We start from the raw sequence: 21,554 nt of genomic DNA, 5'->3' as shown, positions 1-21,554 counted from the left end.
GCGCCCATCTCACTTAAGAGGCCAGGGGCCAGCGCTGTCCGGAGACACTTCCGGGTCACATGGCCAGCGTGACATCGCTGCTCTGGCGAGCCAGAGCTGCACACGGAAACGCCGTTTACCTTCCCGCTGGTAAGCGGTCCCTATTTATCTACTTGCACCTGGAGGTGCTTTCGAACTGCTAGGTTGGCAGGCCCCTTTTCCTTAGGATGTCCCTATTTTCATTGGATAAATATTGGAGGGTATGGAGTTATCTGACCCCCCAAGGCGTCTGAAGACAATCCTGTATAGGGCAGTTTTTTCAGATGTTGTATTATGTTTTTATATATGTTGGAAGCTGCCCGGTGTGTTGGGGCAACCCAATAAGATGTGTGGGGTATAAATAGTAAAATTATCATTATGGAATGGGACATCCCTATTTTCATTGGAGAAATGTTGGAGGTGGGTATGCAAATGTGGCTTGAAACATAGCAAGAATAACCTTGGGTTTTAAGCTGATAATGTAAGCGTAACCTCGCTGTACCCAAAGATTTAATAGGTATCCCGACATGGTAAAAATAGGGATAAAGTTGGAACAGTTAATTACGAGCAGACTTACCCTGGTGAACATGAGAAAGAAGTGATTGCAGAAATGGACCAAAGGAAGGCTGCTTCTGTGTCCAGCCCACGAGACAAGGGTCATAGCTTTCTGAACAAAAATAGATTTTTAAATACTTTTTTTTCCTGTGCATGGTCTGCACTTTGGGACTCCTCTGGCATCACCCCCAAGGCCTTAAATATCACAGCTGAGTAGCAGTGTCATTGCGATTTCGACACACCGGACAGATAGAGGAAGTCATGTGAAGATGAGCATAAGAGCACTTCCCCCAAATGTAAACTGATTTGGATGAGGTTTCCAAGGGGGTGGAGGTGAGGGCGGCAGCATTTAGAACTACAAATGGAAAATGAAGAAGTGCCTACATGAAAGTGTAATAATAAATAAAACAAATCCTCACATCAGCAACTGGCACCCTGACAGCTGCTTGGAATACAGTTCCCCAGTGGTATTCATTGGCTAAACACAGGTGCAACTGGACTGTAGAATACTATGAGTGGCCATTTTTAATCTCCCACAATGCCCCTGGCATAGCATCGCTCCAAGACTGCCCCCTCCGAGCCTCCTTAGCCCACTGTAAAACTTCAAACTACTAAAATGGCGAAGCTGTTTCTCTTGGCTGTGAGCTACGCATGTGGGATGTGTGGGGTAGATAACAGTCACGAGCCATCAAAAGCTATTGACGTTCGTTCAAGCATGAACCATGCCCATCAAAGAAGTATATTTGGTTTCTAGCTCCCGGGTCCATGTGACACTGGTCCTGAAAGCGCCACACTGGCTGCCAGTGAGCTACCAGGCCAAATTCAAAATGTTCGTAGTACTATCATATACAGCCCTAAACAGCTTGGAATCCAAGTACATAAAAGAGTGCCTTCCCCAGTACTCACCATATTGAACCCTGTGGTTGGCAAGTGAGGCCTTGGTGGTGGTGACAGGGACTTTTCGGTGATGGCTCCTCAGTTGTGGAATGCCCTTCCAATGAGATGAGCCTGTCCCATCATTATTAACTTTCAGGAGGAATCTGAAAAAGTTTGCTGTTTACCCAGGCATTTGGTGGCTGAAGGATACTGTTCCAGGCAACTCTCAGAACTTTGGATGGATAGATGTTTGTGACTGCCTTCAGGATGTTTTTAAACTGCAACTGATTTTAGAAATTTTTAATTGTTTTTTTTAGAATGTTTGTTTCGTTTGTTTTTTCTTTTAACTGGTGATCTGTTTGCCACCCTGGGCTCCTTGGGGAGGAAGGGAGGGATATAAATTCAAGACGTAAATAAAATACTGAAAAGCTGAGAGGAAATGCAACGGACATTGATGTAAAGCCAACTCCAGAACTCCATGGAGTTGTGCAAGTGTAACGGAGAGAGCCAATTTAGCCCTTGAATGAACAAGTCTGTGGCTGGCCAAGGAAGAGGACAGGAGATGTAACATTTCTCACCGAGAAAAGGACAGCCCTGTATCCAATATAGAGATGAGGATGGGAAACAGAAAAGTCACGCTCCCAGTGAAATATAATAACACCCCTGCCCTGCCCTGAAGAGCCATATGTCAGCAAGTATGGGGGAAGCTTTTAACATCAAATGAAACTCTTGCTTTTGGGATTGATCGCTCTAGATCTCCAGTTTTCAGGATAGGGTTGGCATGATAGAGGTGCATATGAAATTATGGATGCTGTGAAGGAAGTGGGTAAGGTAGGAATGGGAAGACTCCAGATGTTACTGGACCCTAACCAATGGGGGCTGTGGCCCTTGGGACTGGTAGTGGAGCCCAAAAGTAGGTGGATCCAGAGCCAAAGACAGGCACAGTCAACTAAGTCTAGTGGTGACTGGGAACAGCCACCAAGACCACATAACACCAGCGTTGGCTCCCGGTATGTTTCCGAGCACAATTCAAAGTGTTGGCGCTGACCTTTAAAGCCCTAAATGGCCTCGGCCCAGTATTCCTGAAGGAGCGTCTCCACCCCCATCATTCAGCCCGGACACTGAGGTCCAGCGCCGAGGGCCGTCTGGCGGTTTCCTCACTGTAAGAAGTGAGGTTCCAGGGAACCAGGCAGAGAGCCTTCTTGGTGGCAGCACCCGCCCTGTGGAACGCCCTTCCGTCAGATGTCAAGGAAATAAACAACTACAGTGGTACTTCTGGTTATGAACTTAATTCGTTCCAGAGGTCCATTCTTAACCTGAAACCGTTCTTAACCTGAGGTACCACTTTAGCTAATGGGGCCTCCCGCTGCCGCCAGTGCACGATTTCTATTCTCATCCTGAGGTAAAGTTCTTAACCTGAGGTACTACTTCCAGGTTAGTGGAGTCTAACCCGAAGTGTTTGTAACCTGAGGTGTCTGTAACCTGAGGTACAACTGTATTTGACTTTTAGAAGTCATCTGAAGGCAGCCCTGTTTAGGGAAGTTTTTAATGTCTGATGTTTTATTGTATTTTTAATATTTTGTTGGGAGCCGCCCAGAGTGGCTGGGGAAATCCAGCCAGATGGGCGGGGTATAAATGATAAATTATTATTATTATATTATTATTGTCTCCATGCTCCTCGCTGCTGAATTCTATAAGGGGCAACACTGAGAATTCAGGAGGATGAAGCTGTCGGGCAGAGACACCCGTGGACTGGTTGTACGTGAGAAGGTAGGGAGGTGGGGGCTGCCTGGGGGAAGAGGGGCAGCACCCCACTTGAAAATAGACTTTCCAAACATGTGGAGGAAGCTGTGGAAACACAAACAGGTAAACTATAAACAACTGCGATAGCTGAGATTGTCTCAAACCATCATCTGGGTTTACGCTTATGGGAGCTAATCCTGGAGACTATAAAATGCGGCTAACCTCGCTAAACAAGATTAAGCCAATATGTATGTATAAATCATTACTCTGATTTCATTATTCTCTGTCCAGCAGATCCCTCTTTCCATACCTAATTATAGATGCACCAGCTGCATTGGATCAGCATTGTGATCTCCATGACTCTTAGATCCGAAGCAGAATCTTTTGACTTTGGGAGGCAACTCAACCAGAAAGGCCAATCTGAATATATTTATGAAGGAGCCGCACTTTCAAATGGGATGAAACCCTTCTGCTGGAAAAAGAAATATGGTGGTGATAATTTAGCATTTATCTGGCACATATATATCTATATATATCTCATAGATAGATAGATAAAATTTATTTTTATTTTAAAGTTAATTTTGGCAACATTCCTCATAAAAAAAACCTTGAAGAGAAACATTGAGCAAACCTTATACAATTACAATACTGTTTCACTGACACTTTTATCCAACATATCTCAGTAATGTATTATCAAATAAAATATTATAGGATCATTAATGATTACGACTAAAAAAAAGTCAAACCCAGATTGAGAATGTGGGAGGCAGTAGTTCTCTTGACAGAACATAATTTTTAAATTTATAGCCACCCCCTTTTCTCCAAAAAGCTCAAAAAGTGGCATACACAGTTCTCTCTTTCTCCATTTTATCCTCACAACAACCCTAGGACAGCTGAGAGTCAGAGAGTGGTCCAAGGTCACCCAGTCAGCTTTGTAGCTGAGTGGGGATTTGAACCCTGGTCTTTGTCATGAACTGGCAGGACAATATATAAGAGGTTCCTTCTTCACAGAAAGTGTTGTGTAATTCACCAATTATCAGTACAGTGATACCTCGGGTTAAGTACTTAATTTGTTCCGGAGGTCCGTACTTAACCTGAAACTGTTCTTAACCTGAAGCACCACTTTGGCTAATGGGGCCTCCCACTGGGGCCACGCCGCCGGAGCACACTTTCTGTTCTCATCCTGAAGCAAAGTTCTTAACCTGAAGCACTATTTCAGGGTTAGCGGAGTCTGTAACCTGAAGCGTATGTAACCTGAGGTTCCACATATAGGATCTAGCAGCACCACTAGGTATGGCACATTTCTAAGGGTTCAAAATGCTTCGTGTACATGATCTCGCTAGACCTTCTGTCCAAATGCTAACTGTTGTACGGGCAACTTCAAAGCCCCTGTTCTCACTTCTTACGGTTCTTATCTTTACACCAGGGATAAGGAACCTGCAGCCCTCTGGATGTTGCCTGGATTTCCATACCTGTTATCCAGTAAAGCCAAGCGGACTAGATCAGGCACATAGATTTCCTGGCTACAGTCATCCCCTCTTTGTTGAGATGCATCATATTTAAGGTGTAGTAATAATTTGTGTGTGCATTTTATGCAAATCTTTGCCCTATTTTGCCTTATTTATTTGGAGAAGCATTTCCTCTTTTTGGTCATGCATAAGTAGCAGTCAAAACCAAGGGCTAAGAAGAAAGGGGGCTGGGGGAAGCTGACTCACATATAGCTTGTGTGGGGAATGTACATAGGATACAGAGAATCGGAGGACTTTGTTTTTTTTTTTAAAGTAATATTTATTGAAGTTTTAGGGTTACAAAAAGAAAAAAGAAAAAACACCAAATTAAACAAAGACAACACATCACAATAAAAAATAGAGAAATAGAAACAATTATTTTTAAAAAACAAATCAAGCCTTCCCATAACTTGTCTTTCATTTGCTTGTTTCCTTGACCTCCTCACACCTCCCTTTTCGTATTCTAGTTCAGTTAGCTATTTCAGCAAATCCTTCCCATCTTTTCCAATTTTTGTCCTAAAATTTATCTTGATATTAATGTAACTTTACTTTCCCTCCTTTCACCAATTAACAGTCTGTTTTTTCCTAAACCTTTGTTACATTTCTGCTAAAATCACATAAATCCATTCCAACATCATTCTAACATTCATTAATTTTACAATGTTTCTGTAAATAGTCTTTAAATTTCTTCCAACCTTCCTCCACCGACTCTTCTCCCTGGTCTCGGATTCTGCCAGTCATTTCCACCAGTTCCATGTAGTCCATCACCTTCATCTGCCAGAGAATTGGAGTACTTTGGAGGCTGGGCTTGCAACTTCTATCAATCTAACTCTCTCTCAAACAAACAGACACACATTCACTGTATCTGTGAAGAACTGATAGCCATCTGATTCTAAACTGCAAATATCAGTGGTGGTTGAAGGAGAGAGCCCAACAGTAGGTGCAGCCAAAACCACTGACGGGCAGAGCTAACTTTTGTCTGATGAGTTCTACAAGGAGCAAAACTGAGACTAAAAATCCGGACAGGGGGACAGCTGAGGGCAGTAATTCAACACCCCACTTGGTCTAAAGGACCAGCCTTGACTGGTTATTATTACCCACACATTGGGGACTGAGGCTGAAAGAAAAAGACAGGGCCACTTCCAAGCTTGAGGGGCCTCTCAGCATGATGCGCTCTGGAGGACACTTCCATAACACTCCTGGGCCTTACCTGATGATGACAGCAATTCTCCAACCAACTGTTGTGGCTGCCATTTTAAATATCCACATGGCCAGAAAGCAATGTGATGTAGAATGCTGTGGGACACTGGGGGAAATTTAAAATAGTGGCTTATAGGAGCACGTCGCCCAGGGCAAGGATCAGTGGCAGTGGGCCCCGCCTGAGGAGCAGGGTTGCTAATGCCAGACCAGGATGCAGGCACTTTAATGAGCTTCTGGCTGTGGTGAGATTTGAATCGGAGACTTCCCAGCTCACACGCTTCTACTATATTGTTTGGGATATTGTTTGTTTGTCAGTTCTGTATGCTCTTAAGACAGCAAAGTCAAATTTTGCATGGTTCTTGAGATCAAAGTGCAGCTTTCCGCCTCTTTCCATACCGTTGGACATCATTTTGATATCAAAATGGCGGAGTGAACCTTTCAGATCTGCATAGGTCTTAACTACTGATTTCATAACCACACTGATTTGGAGGGGTTTCTTAGAATTTATGATCAATTCTAAGTGTGAGTCTGCTATTAGCCATTAAGGTCCACTCCACCAGCTCTAAAAAACTTTTCCAAATGTGGATCTACAGCATTAAGGGAGAACTGAACGGGCAGTTTTGTTGCCCCAGCTACCACAGCCATGGCAACCCTCTTTAGTGGCTACTGAACATTATTAGGCTGGCAGCGTTTGGAAGGTGGCTCCTGATATCCAGCAGGTCAAAGTGCAGCACAAAGCTGCACAGTTTGCAGAACCTGCAATGGTCCGAGAGACTTCTCTAAATGGCACTTCACATGCTGCAGGCTCTTAAAATAAACTGCAAACTTATTTTTGCTTAAGCAATGCAGCTTCCAGAGGAAGTGTGCTTGTTGAAACTTTTGAAGGGTGTGGGCCTTGTATCATCTCTCTTCCCCCTCCAACTTGGCACAAGGTCTCAATGGTAGAGCATCTGCTGTGCATGCAGATACGTTCCTAAGTTCAATTCCCTGCATCTGCAAGTTGGGCTTAAGGCTGAAAGTGGTGGCTGAGCGTCAGGCAGGAACCACTTCCACGTCTCAGCCACCACTTTCGGTGGGTTTAATTGGGGATGTAAAAAAGAAAGTGATTGAAATCAGATGTTCAAGCTACAAACTCTCACGTTGTGGAATGGGGAACTAGCTGTAATATGGGACAGTTTCTCCCACGTGTGTGAGTGTGTTTAACTTGCACAAGAAAAGATTTCACGATGAAGATTTTTCATTGTATTAGAATACGTTCAGTTGCCTTAAACATATGCATGGGGGTGGCGGTTTTGTATTAATTGGTGTGGTACTGACTTTGCAGACAAGTCGTTTAAGGAGATCTTTGTTTGAAGAGTTTTGATCTCTGTTTGAAGAGTTTTATGATCCGAGTCTGGTTTAAAGAAAAAGAACCCTGAGAAGGGGAAAGAGGGGCCTTAAAGTTACCTGTCCCCAGTTAGCGTCTGGACAGCAGACTGAGTGTATACACAGCTCACCTGGTCATAGTCCTCCTCACTCTGGTGAGATGTCTTTCCCCCCCTATTTAAATTATCCCCAAAATGTGTTCCGTCATACTTCACATCCACACTATACATTTAAAGTACACGACTTCTCCCAAAGACTCCAGGGAACTGTAGTTTGTTAAGGGCACTGGGGATTGTAGATCTGTGAGGAACACACTACAGTTTCCGGGATCCTTTGGGGAAAGCTATGCACTTTAAATGTATTTTGAATATACTGCATGGATGTGACCTCATTAACTTATTCCCTAAGAATGTCAACAAGTGCGTACATAGAGGCGAGGAGGACGCGGGTGGCTCTTAACCTCTTGGGCTTGCAGATCAGAAGGTTGGTGGTCCAGATCCACGCGACGGGGTGAGCTCCCATTGCTCTGTCCCAGCTCCTGCCAACCTAGCGATTCGAAAGCACACCAGTGCAAGTAACTAACTACCACTGTGGCGGGAAGGTAAATGGCGTTTCCCATTGTACCAGATGTACCAGAAGCGGTTTAGTCATGGTACATGTCCCATTGTACCAGAAGCGGTTTAGTCATGCTGGCCACATGACCCAGAAAGCTGTCTGCGGACAAACGCCAGCTCCCTCGGCCTGAAAGCAAGCTGAGCGCCGCAACCCCATAGACACCTTTGGCTGAACTTAACCGTCCAAGGATCCTTTACCTTTACCTACACATAGAGGCTATCCAACCTGACTCTGTAGCTATTCATGCTGGGAAGGAAGCCCTTTAATGAGCCCTTTAAACTTTAATTGGGTCACCTGAGTTGGCAGCAGAGCCAAAATGGTCAGCCTTTCAGTCTTCTCTCCATTCAAAATTTAGGGTGGCTGGATGAAAAAAATGAGGACAGGGTTCCTGTGCATATGATGGATGAGTAGAAGAGAAAATGTCAGCACCTGTAGCTTATCTCACAGCAATTGTGTCACAGGTCTTTCCTACTACTATCCCCATCGCGGGGATTCGAACTACTGACCTTCTGATCGACAAGCCCTAGGCTCAGTGGTTTAGACCACAGCGCCACCCGCGTCCCATCTAACATTAAAAGTAAGGAGGAGCAATCTGGGAGGCAGTGCTCTCCCCTGGCTGGTAAGTAAGAAGGCAAGCAGGTGGGAGCTTACTGAGGGCCGGCCAATGTTGGTGGGGCAGTGCCCCATTCTCCCTGATCAACCACCTCCACTGACCCCATTCAAAGTACAATCTGCATTAAGAATTAGTTGCTCAGGAAATTAGTTGCTCCTGCAGGAAATTCCATATAGCCTCTGCACAATCCCACAGTGATTTTGGATTGGTATCTCAGACAAAGTGGAGTCTTCTGGGTGTATGACATCACGTTTTGACAAAAGAATTGAGGAACACACACACATGCTGCATGAGGCAAGGACATTTCGGCTGCCAGAAAGCTGGAGAGGGTTGGTGGCTTTTGCCTAAGATTTGTCATGATAGCCATAGCTGTCAACTTACAGATTTGAAAATAAGGGACCAGCAGCCTTGAAAATAAGGGACCAGCAGCCAAAATAAGGGACCTGCAGCCTCACCTGTTCCAGGCTCTCCAGTCTTCCTGTCCTCCTGCAGTCTGGTCAAACTCATGCTGGTAGCTCCGAGAACACTGTCCAACCAACTTTGTAACCAGAGGTTCAACTGAATAGAATCTGAATCACATGCACCACAAGGCCTATGCAGCCTCAACTTAAGATGGCTCCCCGGCCTGGCTTTGCACTGCAAAGTTTGCAGCAGCACGTGCAACAAAATGGCATCCAGCATTCAAAAATCCCCTCAGCTTGCATTAACTAGCCACACACAAGGCATGCAAGCTCCACCCCCCAGTCGTTCTTAGACTTCTTATTGGATGAGCAACACAGCCAAACAACACAGTTGGAGCCTCCCTCCTCCCTGGCCGGCAGGGAGGGAGGGAGAGGAGCTGCTTCCTTTGAAATTTAAGGGACATCATTTAAGGGACAGTTAAGGGACATCTATCAATAAGGGACAGCAGCGGGACATGGCGCTGGAATAAGGGACTGTCCCTTCAAATAAGGGACACTTGACAGCTATGATGATCGCGTGAGTTTTGTGGCTGAGCAAGGAGACGAATGCCAATCTCTCGCATCCAAAGACAATGCACTAAATTTTGCATCAAGTTGACTCTCTGGGTTGAGGTGGGTGTCATTTCAGTGGCCTACAGTGCAGGATTATGAGAGGTTGAGACCTCCCACCACTCTGCAACTAGGAAGGCTGGCATCCATCTGCCTCACAAGACAATGGAAGAGTGTGCCTTCAGAGGTGAAGTCAAAGTGTTGGAGTGTTATAGCACCTGCTGTGGCTGTAGAGAACAATATAAGAAAGATATGTTTTGTTGCAGCTGGGACATATGAAGGCATCTAGTTGTGCTGATACAGAAGTACCATGGCATTTATTCTTTCTGCACTCTGACCAGCACTCATTCCTCCTCTGGTCACTGCTGTGAATTTTAATTGTGTTTATTTGAGCCATATAGCCAGTCCATTTGTTTTATAAGTCAAAGTCTTCCTGATGCCATTTCATTTCGAAATGAAGGCCCATGGAATAATTAGCCACCAGGCAAACTGCATAGCAAAAAGACAAGAGAAATAACAAGTGGGCCCTGCAACGAAGTGTTGCAGTGTATTCTTAGCTTAGGGTTCCATCTTCCAGCCATGTCCTCTCTTCTTCCCCTGCCTCCCTCAAGTTTTCTGTTTTTCTTTCCCGCATTCTGTGGCTATTGAACATGCTCAGTCTTCATTGGCTGTTATTTTTGCGGGGATTTGCCCACTATTTTGTAAGCAGTCTCAGCACCCTTAACAAACTACACTTCCCATGATCCTCTGGAAGGAAGCCATAACTGTCAAAGTGGGATAAATGTGTCGTGGATGTATGATGTGGATGTGTCCTTCTCATATTAATTGAATTACAATTCAAGTAAAAATAAAAATAAATTTCAACCAAAATATGTGATGTATGCTGAGTGTTGTTAGGAGATCCTATTCCCTCCCCAGAATTCCAGAGTTCCCTGTGAATAAAAGGGATTGATTATTAAACCACTCTGAGGCTTGTAGCTCTCGGGGGAGAATTGGAGTGTGTCTCCTAATAAGTCTCAGCACCCTTAACAAACTACAGCTTCCATCATTCTCTGGAGAAAACCATGAATGTTTTAAGTAGTACTATTATGCTTTAAATATACAGCACAAATGGGGGTCTGTGTTTGCAAAGTTGACTTTGATTAATAAGGAAATTAATTTTTTTTTAAAAAAAAAAAACTCCACCTGCAAAAGACACTAGGGAACACCAGATATTTCAGATTAAACCTGTGCATTGTAAACATAGCCAAGAAATGATTAAGGAACAGCTGATGGGAGTAGATGGACAGACTGCAGGGGGGACACCTGAGAATGTCCTGCTGTCTGCCCATTAGTGCTTTATCATTACCAGTGTCTGGTTTCACTTACTGAGCAGAAGAAGAGGAAAATAAGAGGAACAGCCCACCAGCAATGCATTTACTTGCTCCAGGCAGACATCCCTGGATTCCGTTCTCTGGAAGTTTATCAGATACTTCACTATTAGAAAATCAAGATGGGGGACAAGTTCTTACCAGCCATCATCACTGCTGGTCTTTTATAGGGGAGCAATGTTAGAAACTGAGATATGAAAGCTAGGAGCTGAATGGCACCTTAAACTTAGGTTATGAGCGCAACAACGGAATGTCTAGGTGCACTTTTTTACAGTGGCGTAGCGTGGGTTGTCAGCACCCGGGGCAAGGCAAGTAATTTGCACCCCCTAACCCGTGGATTTGCGCCCCCAACCCTAACCCCAGATGTTGCGTCCGGTGCGGCCGGCCCCCCCCCCTGCACCCCCCACGCTACTCCACTGCTTTTTTATAAGAAGAATACAAAGCTGAAAATGAATGAACTGCAGCTGAAATCTTATGTTCATTTTTCACATGGTCTAGTCCTCATCTAAAGACTAAAAAACAAAGCTATGCTTCCCCTAGCTGCCCCCCCCCCTTAATATTCTTAAGAGAGTCCCTTATGCAGTCTTCTGAGAGTGGTTGGAAGTGGGGAGGCAGAAAAAGGTCCTCTATTCCTTTCACTCTGCAGACAAGCCCTGGATTCTCTCTACACCCCCTTTCCTCCATATAAATATATATTTTCGGCACCACAATTAACACATATTAAAGGCCTATACAGTGGTACAGGTTACATATGCTTCAGGTTACATACGCTTCAGGTTACAGACTCCGTTAACCCAGAAATATTACCTCGGGATAAGAACTTTGCTTCAGGATGAGAACAGAAATCATGCAGCGGTGGCATGGCGGCAGCGGGAGGCCCCATTAGCTAAAGTGGTGCTTCAGGTTAAGAGCAGTTTCAGGTTAAGAACAAATTAAATACTTAACCCGAGGTACCACTGTACAACTGATGGCAGAGACACCCGCCTTGAGTGTCCATTTCGCAAACCTAAGACTTAAGGGTCCCTCAATGATTCCACTCCAAAATTTGTCTTGGTTTTAAGCATCACTGTGAGAGTCTAAGGTAGATAACACTTTTAACATGCACTACTTAAACCATCATAACTAACTGGCTAGTATATTAACAGCACGTCATACATTAAAAGTACATTAAACAAGGCAACTAAAACCTGAACAAAACATGTTGGGTTTAAAAGAAAAGAAGATAAATTTTGTCAGATCCCCAATCCATGAATGTTTTTCTTGGGAAGAAGCCTCATTGAACTTGGTTGGCATTTATCTCTGGGTAACAGTGGCAATTTTAATCTGAAATCTTAAGTGCAGTACTGCACCCATAGCTCAGAAACCGCTCACGTTTATGAAATTCCCTGTCACAAAATGCACCTAGAACGAGAGTTTTGAAAGCTGTCGGGGAGTATCAGGTGTGCAGTAGTTCCACATGCTCTCATGATGTGGGGATGACAGTGAGGTCTTGCTAATTAACACCCCATGAGCAGAGTTGACTCATCCTTCCCAGGCGAAGGGCTACACTGACCCATGGCTAACCCCTCAGGCCAAAGTGTGTGTGGCCAGTGCCAACATTTCTTGCTCATTTGTTTTGTTAAAGACACTGAGCCCCACAACCCCATTTCCCTAATATACCTTATTAATTTCCAAAAACTGAGCACCTTCATCACCTTATGAACTTGGGGGCAGTGAGAGGGGCTCAGAGGCTTTGTGGGTACCAAAGGAAGGTCACTACCCTGGGCTCAGCACTAGCATCCACTGGTCTAAGGCTTATTCCTCAGGTAGCCATCTACAGTTTGAGCATTGTGACTGGAACTGGATCCTTAAAAAGATCACTTACTCTAGAGTAGTCCCAGTGAAACCTAACTCTCCACTTTATAACAATGACCATCTTGGCTTTTGTAATGTTCATAGTTTAAAATGGCCTATGTTGGTCATATTATCCCCAATCTGATGCATTTTATTCTCATTTTAGGCATTTGATCTGCCATTCCTGTCCCAGCAAGAGAATTGCAAGCTGTTAGCTCTCAGAGTGGATGGAAATAGTAGTATCCATTGCATGAGACTGTCCTGTTTAGGTGTTGGCAGCTCCCTGCTAAAAGCAAAAATATATTTCTGCATTACATAGAACATGGGAGTCTAGGAGATGTACTTTCCCAGTCAGATTAACCTAATGTAATAATGGCCATTTGCAATCTTAAAGAATAGATTGTTGTGTCTGCGCAATTGGCTGCACATTTCCTCCTCTCCATTCCAAAGATAATCCTGGAGGTGTCCACTTACTTCTGCATACGCATTAGCCAGTTTTGAACAGATTGGTTTCAAACAATTTTGGGTTTGTAATTAGAAAAGCACATAAGAAATGCTGATGTCATAAGCAGGCAAGCACACAGAACTAGGGTGGAGAACCCAGGGCCCTCTGTAGGTTGTTGGACTCCAACTCCCATCAGCCTGTTGTTGTATAATTTCCACACAAATATATGCTTAGTAAAGACCTATTTATTGAATGTTCGTCCTTGGTTGTATGAAGTATTGTGCAACCAAATTGAGATGAATGTTCTATAAACAGGCCACCAGAAGGAGCCCAAAATGTTGCAGAAGGAAGCCTTCTTATAACTTCCACTTTTGCATGGATGGTGCAATTTTGGCTACCTTCAGGTCTACGATAGATAGATAGATAGATAGATAGATAGATAGATAGATAGATAGATGACAGATAGGTAGATAGATAGATAGATAGATAGATAGATAGATGATAGATAGATAGAGATATAGATAGACAGATAGATAGATAGATAGATGATAGATAGATAGATAGATGATAGATAGATAGAGATATAGATAGACAGATAGATAGATAGATAGATAGATAGATAGATAGATAGATAGATGATAGATAGATAGATGATAGATAGATGATAGATAGATGATAAATGATAGATGATAGATAGATAGATGATGATAGATAGATTATAGATGATAGATAGATAGATAGATGATAGATAGATAGATGATAGATGATAGATAGATATAGATAGATAGATAGATAGATAGATAGATAGATAGATAGATGATAGATAGATAGATAGATAGATAGATGATAGATAGATAGATAGAGATAGATAGATAGATAGATAGATAGATAGATAGATAGATAGATAGATGATAGATAGATAGATGATAGATATAGATAGATAGACGATAGATAGATAGATAGATAGATAGATGATAGATAGATAGATAGATAGATAGACGATAGATAGATAGATAGATAGATAGATAGATAGATAGATAGATAGATGATAGATAGATAGATAGATGAATAGATAGAGATAGATAGATAGATAGATAGATGATAGATAGATAGATAGATAGATAGATAGATAGATAGATAGATAGATAGATGATAGATAGATAGATGATAGATATAGATAGATAGACGATAGATAGATAGATAGATAGATAGATGATGATAGATGATAGATAGATAGATAGATAGATAGATAGATGATAGATAGATAGATGAATAGATAGATGATAGATAGATAGATAGATAGATAGATAGATAGATAGATGATAGATAGATAGATAGATGACATAGTGTGTTAGTTTTTAGAACAGCAATCTTTAAAAGCTGCCCCTGCTGTTTTCTAACGATCAGATCATTGACGCAAATAATTTTATGTAATGTTGGGGAATCCAGGCCATGTTGTATTTTTTTTCCAGTTAACCAGGGTGTAGAGCAGTTCCAGGTCATCCAAAAAAGGGGGGGGGGAGAGCTTTATAAAGACCAGACCCTGAGACAGCTGATTTGAGGACGTGGATTTCTAGTGGGCTTTTCTTGTGCTTAACATTTTGAGTTTGTTGTAAATAAAATGTTTTGCTCCCTATCCTTCATGCAAAGAGCAGCCTCTCCAAGTGTCCCTATTTTCCAGGGACAGTCCCGGACTGAGCCGTTCTCAGTCACATTTTATTTGCCCCTTTCTGAATCTTTCTGAGCTGTAGAATATCCCTTTTGAGATGTGATGGCCGGAACTGTGCACAGTACACTAACAGTGGCCAAGTTCATAGATTTATATTTCCCATAACTGGTCTTGGTCTAATTCAAGAAGTAGGTTAGGATAAAGTGGATTAGACATGGATTTACAGGGCAGCACCAAAACCCTTTTCACGTGAAGGTTCTAAATCTTTCACGCCATTATATATGCAGAAAAGGCCTTTTAAGAGGTAGCACATGGCTGCTGATGAATTAATGCAATTGTGGAGCATGCTAAGCATATGAATAAAGTTGCAATGCATTTTCCACATGGACTTTCTTTTTGGAGACAGCAGTCCTGTAGCCTGTATGCATGGGGAATGGGGAGTGGAGTTGATTCCATTGGGCCCCAGAACAGTTCTGTTTCTCCCACAACCAAGTGTGCATGGTGCCACAGTGTTCCCCTGAGGATGCTGCAGCTCAGACAGGTTGTTCAAATCTGGCAGAAGCCTTCTGAGACTTTTCTTCCAAGCTTTTGCCTACCCTAAGGTTGGGGAACCCCAGGACATCTGTCCAGTCGTCTCTATTGCCTCAGGCCACACACCCTTTCCCCAGGCCTCTCCCCTCACTGGCCCTGATTTACCTATTCTTTGAGTATTTTGGCCTGGCTGAGATGCATCCTTAAACTCTGAAAATGCACCTTGCTTGGCTGGGCAGAGAGGGGCATGGATGTTTCCAGAGGGTGTTGCTTGGGGAGTGTTCTTTGTTAGTACAGTGCTGCCTCGCAAGACGAAAATAATCCATTCTGCGAGTCTCTTCGTCTAGCGGTTTGTTCGTCTTGCGAAGCAACCCTATTAGCGGCTTAGCGGCTTAGCGCTATTAGCGGCTTAGCGGCTTAGCGGCTAAAAGGCTATTAGCGGCTCAGCGGCTTAGAAAAAGGGGGGGAGCGAAAAAAATCGCAAGACTCGCAAGACGTTTTCGTCTTGCGAAGCAAGCCCATAGGGAAATTCGTCTTGCGAAGCGCATCGAAAAACGGAAAACCCTTTCGTCTAGCGGGTTTTTCGGCTTGCGAGGCATTCGTCTTGCGGGGCACCACTGTATTTGTATTGTCTTTGCATTGCAAATGTATTTCACAAAGAATAAATGGCATCCTGGAAAGGAGTTGGCAGTTGGTTGGTTATTCTGTTTAGTTGATTCTTTGAGAATGAGGGAGTGTTTTGACTTCAAGCAGAAGCTGGCTAGAGAAGTTTGTGAGGGCAGGCAAGCTATGTATTAATATAGGGTTGCCATATTTCAAAAAGTAAAAATCCAGACAGAACAGCTTTTATTTTTGTTTTGTTCAAAATCTCAAAATAAAAATAATTGAAGATTTTGAGCTATTTTAAAGGGGAAACGCCAAAAATGACACTCATGACATGGGTTGCCATCCATTCAGATTTTTCCGGACATTTAAGTGATTTCCACCCGGACACTATGCTGACTATGTCTGGGAAATTCCAGACGTATGGCAACCCTAATTAATAACTTATGTACTGCTATGAAAGAGTTTAGCAAGCAAAAGGACTAAACCCTCTCTTGAGCTCAGGGGCGCGAAACACGTTGCATTCATTAATAAATATATATGAATAATATTTGTTGTTCAACTGTTGCCAAACTGGCAAGTAAAGATTTATCTTCAAATCTTGTGTAAGGCTTCTAATTTATCACATAAACCTAACGTTCTTCAGCCCTGTGGAGCCTTCAGCACCACTTTAAAGAATAATGGCTTCTCCCAAAGAATTGTGGAAGCTGTAGGTTGTTAAGGGGTGCCAAGAGTGGTTTGTTGTTGTTGTTTAGTCGTTTAGTCATGTCCGACTCTTCGAGACCCCATGGACCAGAGCACGCCAGGCACTCCTGTCTTCCACTGCCTCCCACAGTTTGGTCAAACTCATGCTAGTAGCTTCAAGAACACTACCCAACCATCTCGTCCTCTGTCGTCCCCTTCTCCTTGTGCCCTCCATCTTTCCCAACATCAGGGTCTTTTCCAGGGAGTCTTCTCTTCTCATGAAGTGGCCAAAGTATTGGAGCCTCAGCTTCAGGATCTGTCCTTCCAGTGAGCTCTCAGGGCTGATTTCCTTAAGAATGGATAGGTTTGATCTTCTTGCAGTCCATGGGACTCTCAAGAGTCTCCTCCAGCACCATAATTCAAAAGCATCAATTCTTTGGCGATCAGCCTTCTTTATGGTCCAGCTCTCACTTCCATACATCACTACTGGGAAAACCATAGCTTTAACTATACGGACCTTTGTTGGCAAGGTGGTTTCTCTGCTTTTTAAGATGCTGTCGCCTATTCCCCTCCCAGAGCTACAATTCCCAGAGTTCCCCGTGAAGAGAGATTGACTGTTCAACCACTCTGAGAATTGAAGCTCTTTGAGGGGGAAAGGGGTCTCCTCACAACTCTCAGCACCCTTAACAAACTGCAGCTCCCAGGATTCTTGGGCAGGGAAACCATGACAGTATGAAGTGATATTCTAGTGCCTTAAATGAGTGGTGTGAATGTGGCCCTCGAGCAGGGCAGTTCTATTTTTCATATCAAGTGGGATATGAAAAATATCCTTGCTTACCTGGCTTTGGGAAGGAAGTGAGAGAGCTGGGGGAACATCCCACGTTGCTGGGGGCCACCAAAAAGGCCTTGAGGGCTGCATATGGCCCTGCACATTGGACTGCCTTGCCCCTACATCATACTTTAAATCCTGGCCTTTCTTTCCTTTCCTCTCATTGTGTTCACACTTATCTCTCCTACAGCTAAATAGCATCTATTACTGAGAACACTGGAGATTCATGTTTAAATGAATTTTTGAAAGAAAGAAAAAGAGAATTAGAAGAATGTGCTTGGGATTAGTTGTGGGTTTTTTTAATGGTAATCTCAACCTTCAGCCCTCCTGCCAATTTGTTGTTGCATTTATATACAGAGAGAGCAGTTCTTATTTTATCAGTAAGCCGCCTTGAGTCCCTGTCAAGGAAAAAGGTGGGCTATAAATAAATTCATTATAATCAGTGCTTTATTTCTGTGGGCACGCAGGGGTACGCATACCCCTAAACGTTTTGTGAATCTTTGTACTTTTATCCATTTACAGTAATAATTTTTCCCGCTTTAACTATAAAATGGTGATTTTATTGAGTCAAAATGAGAGTACACCTAAACATTTTTTTAGAAAAAACACTGATTATTATTATTATTATTATTATTAAAGCTTTGCAGATCCCTTTTGCACCCCTGACTATGTTTTCCCAAGAGGTTTCCTCCTTGTCTGACTGTCTGACTTTGTGGATGTGAAAGTGGACCTGTTGCAAGAAGCACAGATGGCTTTGAGTGTCAGAAGGGAAAGGCCTCGTTGTTGAAAGCTTCTTAGTCATCACTTCCCGCCATCCTCAAACTCTCCCCCCCCCCCGCTGCAGGGGGCGAGAACCTGGCCTTTTACCGGATGCCCTTCATAATCTTCTTCTGTAGCTGATGGGGCTTGCTTCCTGTTTCCTTTGCTGCCTGGGTTACGGCCCTGTAAATACAGCTTAATACAGGCTGCAGTGATAATCCAGCCATCAGACTCTCTGGCCGTTGCTGTGACTGGTGTTAGCTTGGCTCCAGTTTTTTGTTTTTAGATCTTTCTTATTAGTTACATCTGATTGTTATGGCTCTATACTGTATGCTGCTTTTAACTTGGGTGGAATCTGCACACATATAAAATCCGTTTTGAAAATGCTTTTTTTTAAAGCATTTTAAAAAATACATTGAATTTTCCATAAGGCTCATCATCACTATCTAGTGCCGCATTGTATATGGCACTTAAAACACAATTAAAACATTTTATTTGCAGCTGTATAGGTGAGTCCTTAATGTGTTTTGGGCCAATACTCCAGGAAGCTGTAGTCCAAAATATCTGGAGGGCGCCCGGTTCATACCCCCCAACATTTCTCTGATGAATATAGGGATGTCCTATTTCATAATAATAATAATTTTACTATTTATACCATACCCATCTGACTGGGTTGCCCCAGCCACTGTGGGCAGCTTCCAATGTATAAGGCCCCATCTACACTATACATTTAAAGTAGCATCATACCAGTTTAAACAGTGATGGCTTTCCCCAAAGAATCTTGAGGACTGCATTTTTTAAAGGTGGTAAAAGTGGTTAGAAGACCTTATTCCCCCTCACTGAGCTACAATTGTCTGAGTGGTTTAGTAGTTAATCCCTCCAGGAAACTCTGGGAATAGTAGTTCCAGGGGAATAGTGGTCTCCTAACCACTTTCAGTACGCTTAAGGCCCTCATGATTCTTTGAGGGAAACAAGACAATTTGAAGTGGTATGAAACTGCTTTAAATGCACAGTACAGATGGGACCCAGGTCAGCTTCATTTAACATAGAAGTTGTAGACCGGGGCTTTAAACTGCAGAGTTGAAGACTATTCATATTAGATATAGATAACCCCAGATGTTATTGATATGGAGCACCCGCTGACACCACAATTATGTCTCTTTTATTTAAGGACTAGAACGAGAAACAACATTGATTTCAGAGGGGAATCAATCAAGGCAGGTAAGAGTAATTGCAGAGTGGGATTAATTAATATATTCAATTAGCAACATTCTTGTTGTTATCATCATCAACATCATCATTCCAGGAAGTGTCCCCCCTGCCTTAAATCTATAACAGAGCCTTACTTAGGATGGCAACTGAAGCAACTGGGTGGGTGTATAAAAATTAGCAGACGAGTTTGTTCTGTACTGTATTTAATATTATGCAGATAAGGTGCAGAATGCCCACTTAATGAAGAAGAAGAAAGGATCATTCAGAAGGATTTATAGACTAGTTTCAAATCAAAATGTGTGGAGTGTTCTGCCCTGTGTAAGATTCCCAAAGAATCCTAGGTATTGTAATTATGGGGGCTTTGAATTGTAGCTCTATAAGGGTTAAACTACAGTTATCAGGATTATTATTTTTTGGGGGGGAGCCATGCATGTCAAATGCGCTTTCAGTGTGTGGTGTGGATCAGGAGTGGCCCAGGATGTTTTGCCACCTGAGGCAAAACTGAAAGTGCCAACTTTGGGTGCCTCCCCCTCCTCCTTTGCAACCCATGCCGCTGCCCATGCCTTTCTCCTCCTTATCTGCAGTGCTCAGGTGCACCAGCACCAAGGTTGCTGGTAGGATGCTTGCACCATGGTCAAGAAGATTATGGGGCGAGGGGGCTGGATGGCACAGTTTCACTGAGGCTCCAGTCACTACCGGAGCATAAACAAGGTGCTGCTGAGACAGATGAGGAGGGAGGCTAAGCCTCTATTCCCTCCTACCCCACAGGTTGGTGATGGGGGTGCCACCTGCCCCTCCTTGCAAGGGAGGGTCATGAACTTGGCCAGTCAGAGTGGCAAAGCTGGCACCAGCCAACTTCTCTTTGCTAACTTCCGCTCTGTTCTTTGTCAAGAAACAAATCCTGCATTAAAATCTCACACCACTAGAGGACACCCAAAGCCTTCATTTCTTTTCTCGCATGTACCAAAACTGGAATTGCCTGACTGATTCCGAAGCCTGCGATTGAACTCTTCCACTGCAAAAAATATATATAGGGCCCACCAAGTCAAGAAATATGAGGTTTGCCTCTGAGAATGAACCAATGTTGTTGCACGGATTTCTGAGGCCCCCCCCCCCCCACAGAGGCTTAGGGTTAGGTAGGAACTGGGCTTACCATTCCTTAGCACAGTTGCATCTTTATGAAATAAAGTTATGTGTTAAATTGAGCTCGCTGATGATGTTGATACCCCACCTCTATCCTCTACCCAGGCAAGCAAAATTATCAAAGTTGAAAGACATATTCCAGCCAGGCAAAAACACTCAAGGAAGGTGCAAAGCAGAGCTGCTGAGAAAAGTGGCCTGGGGAGAGTGGATGTGGCCGCGGAGAGTCCTGAGGGCTAGCTAAAGAGACCTGGGGGGGGCTGCATTTCCCCCCTTCCCTTTTCCAATCAGGCCTGAGGTTCCCCATCCATGAGAAAAATAATTCAACACAGCTGTGCTTTTCGACTTGCGGGGGGTTGGGGACATGGTTGTTACAATGAGCTTCTGCTATGGATAGATGAATCTGTCAATTTCTGCTCCCCTCAGCTGGTTATTTTTCCAATCTTTAATTCAGTTTTCCACATTTTCACATCAGTTTGCCTTTAACAAACCATCCACATGAAAATTTGACTATATATTCGCCCCCTTAATCTACGTATGCCTGTATGCAGTTTTGCCTAATATTCACAATTTGCAAAGCAATTTTCTTTGTGATACATTTTAAATGATTTACTGTTTACCCTATTATATGCATTCCTGTATGCACTGATTGGAGAAGTGCGTTGCAAAATTCATAGGTGTGCAGATTTCAAAAGGTGGTGGTTTTTTGATTTACGTATTGTTTTGGAAAGTTTGGATTAAATGATTTTTGCCTTTAATTGTGAGCTGAATCAAATTTCTCCCCTATCCGTAGCCTCTACTAATTTCTCACTACACCACAGTGGGGTGGAGGGAGAAAGGGAGAGCCCTAGGCTCCCAAAATGGCGTCCATAAATTTGCAATTGAAGGAGCCTTGTGTGGACAAAGGCCAGGTACTCTGTGATCTTAGCCTTTAAGCTGCTTGTCTCTCTCAGGCTTCCTCCTTCTCTGTCGATTC

At 43.3% G+C, this 21,554-nt stretch overlaps 2 protein-coding genes across 2 annotated transcripts in view; one reads left to right on the top strand and one right to left on the bottom strand.

Moving 5' to 3' along the window:
* Positions 1-21,554, bottom strand: part of LOC309356816 (F-box and leucine-rich repeat protein 13-like) — a 243,429-nt gene that overhangs the window by 73,049 nt on the left and 148,826 nt on the right. The gene's annotated exons all lie outside the window — the stretch shown is intronic.
* Positions 17,724-21,554, top strand: part of PCSK6 (proprotein convertase subtilisin/kexin type 6) — a 131,200-nt gene continuing 127,369 nt past the window's right edge. The window contains exons 1-2 of the mRNA XM_081888486.1: positions 17,724-17,772; positions 19,398-19,447. Of these exons, the coding sequence (XP_081744612.1) occupies positions 17,739-17,772; positions 19,398-19,447 (84 nt within the window). The 5' untranslated portion in view covers positions 17,724-17,738. The remainder of the gene's footprint in view (positions 17,773-19,397; positions 19,448-21,554) is intronic.

This window comes from Podarcis melisellensis (assembly GCF_964234715.1).
Source record: "Podarcis melisellensis genome assembly, chromosome: 14".
In the NCBI taxonomy this organism is placed as follows: Eukaryota; Metazoa; Chordata; class Lepidosauria; order Squamata; family Lacertidae; genus Podarcis; species Podarcis melisellensis.
This window is presented reverse-complemented; position numbering and strand designations above follow the sequence as displayed.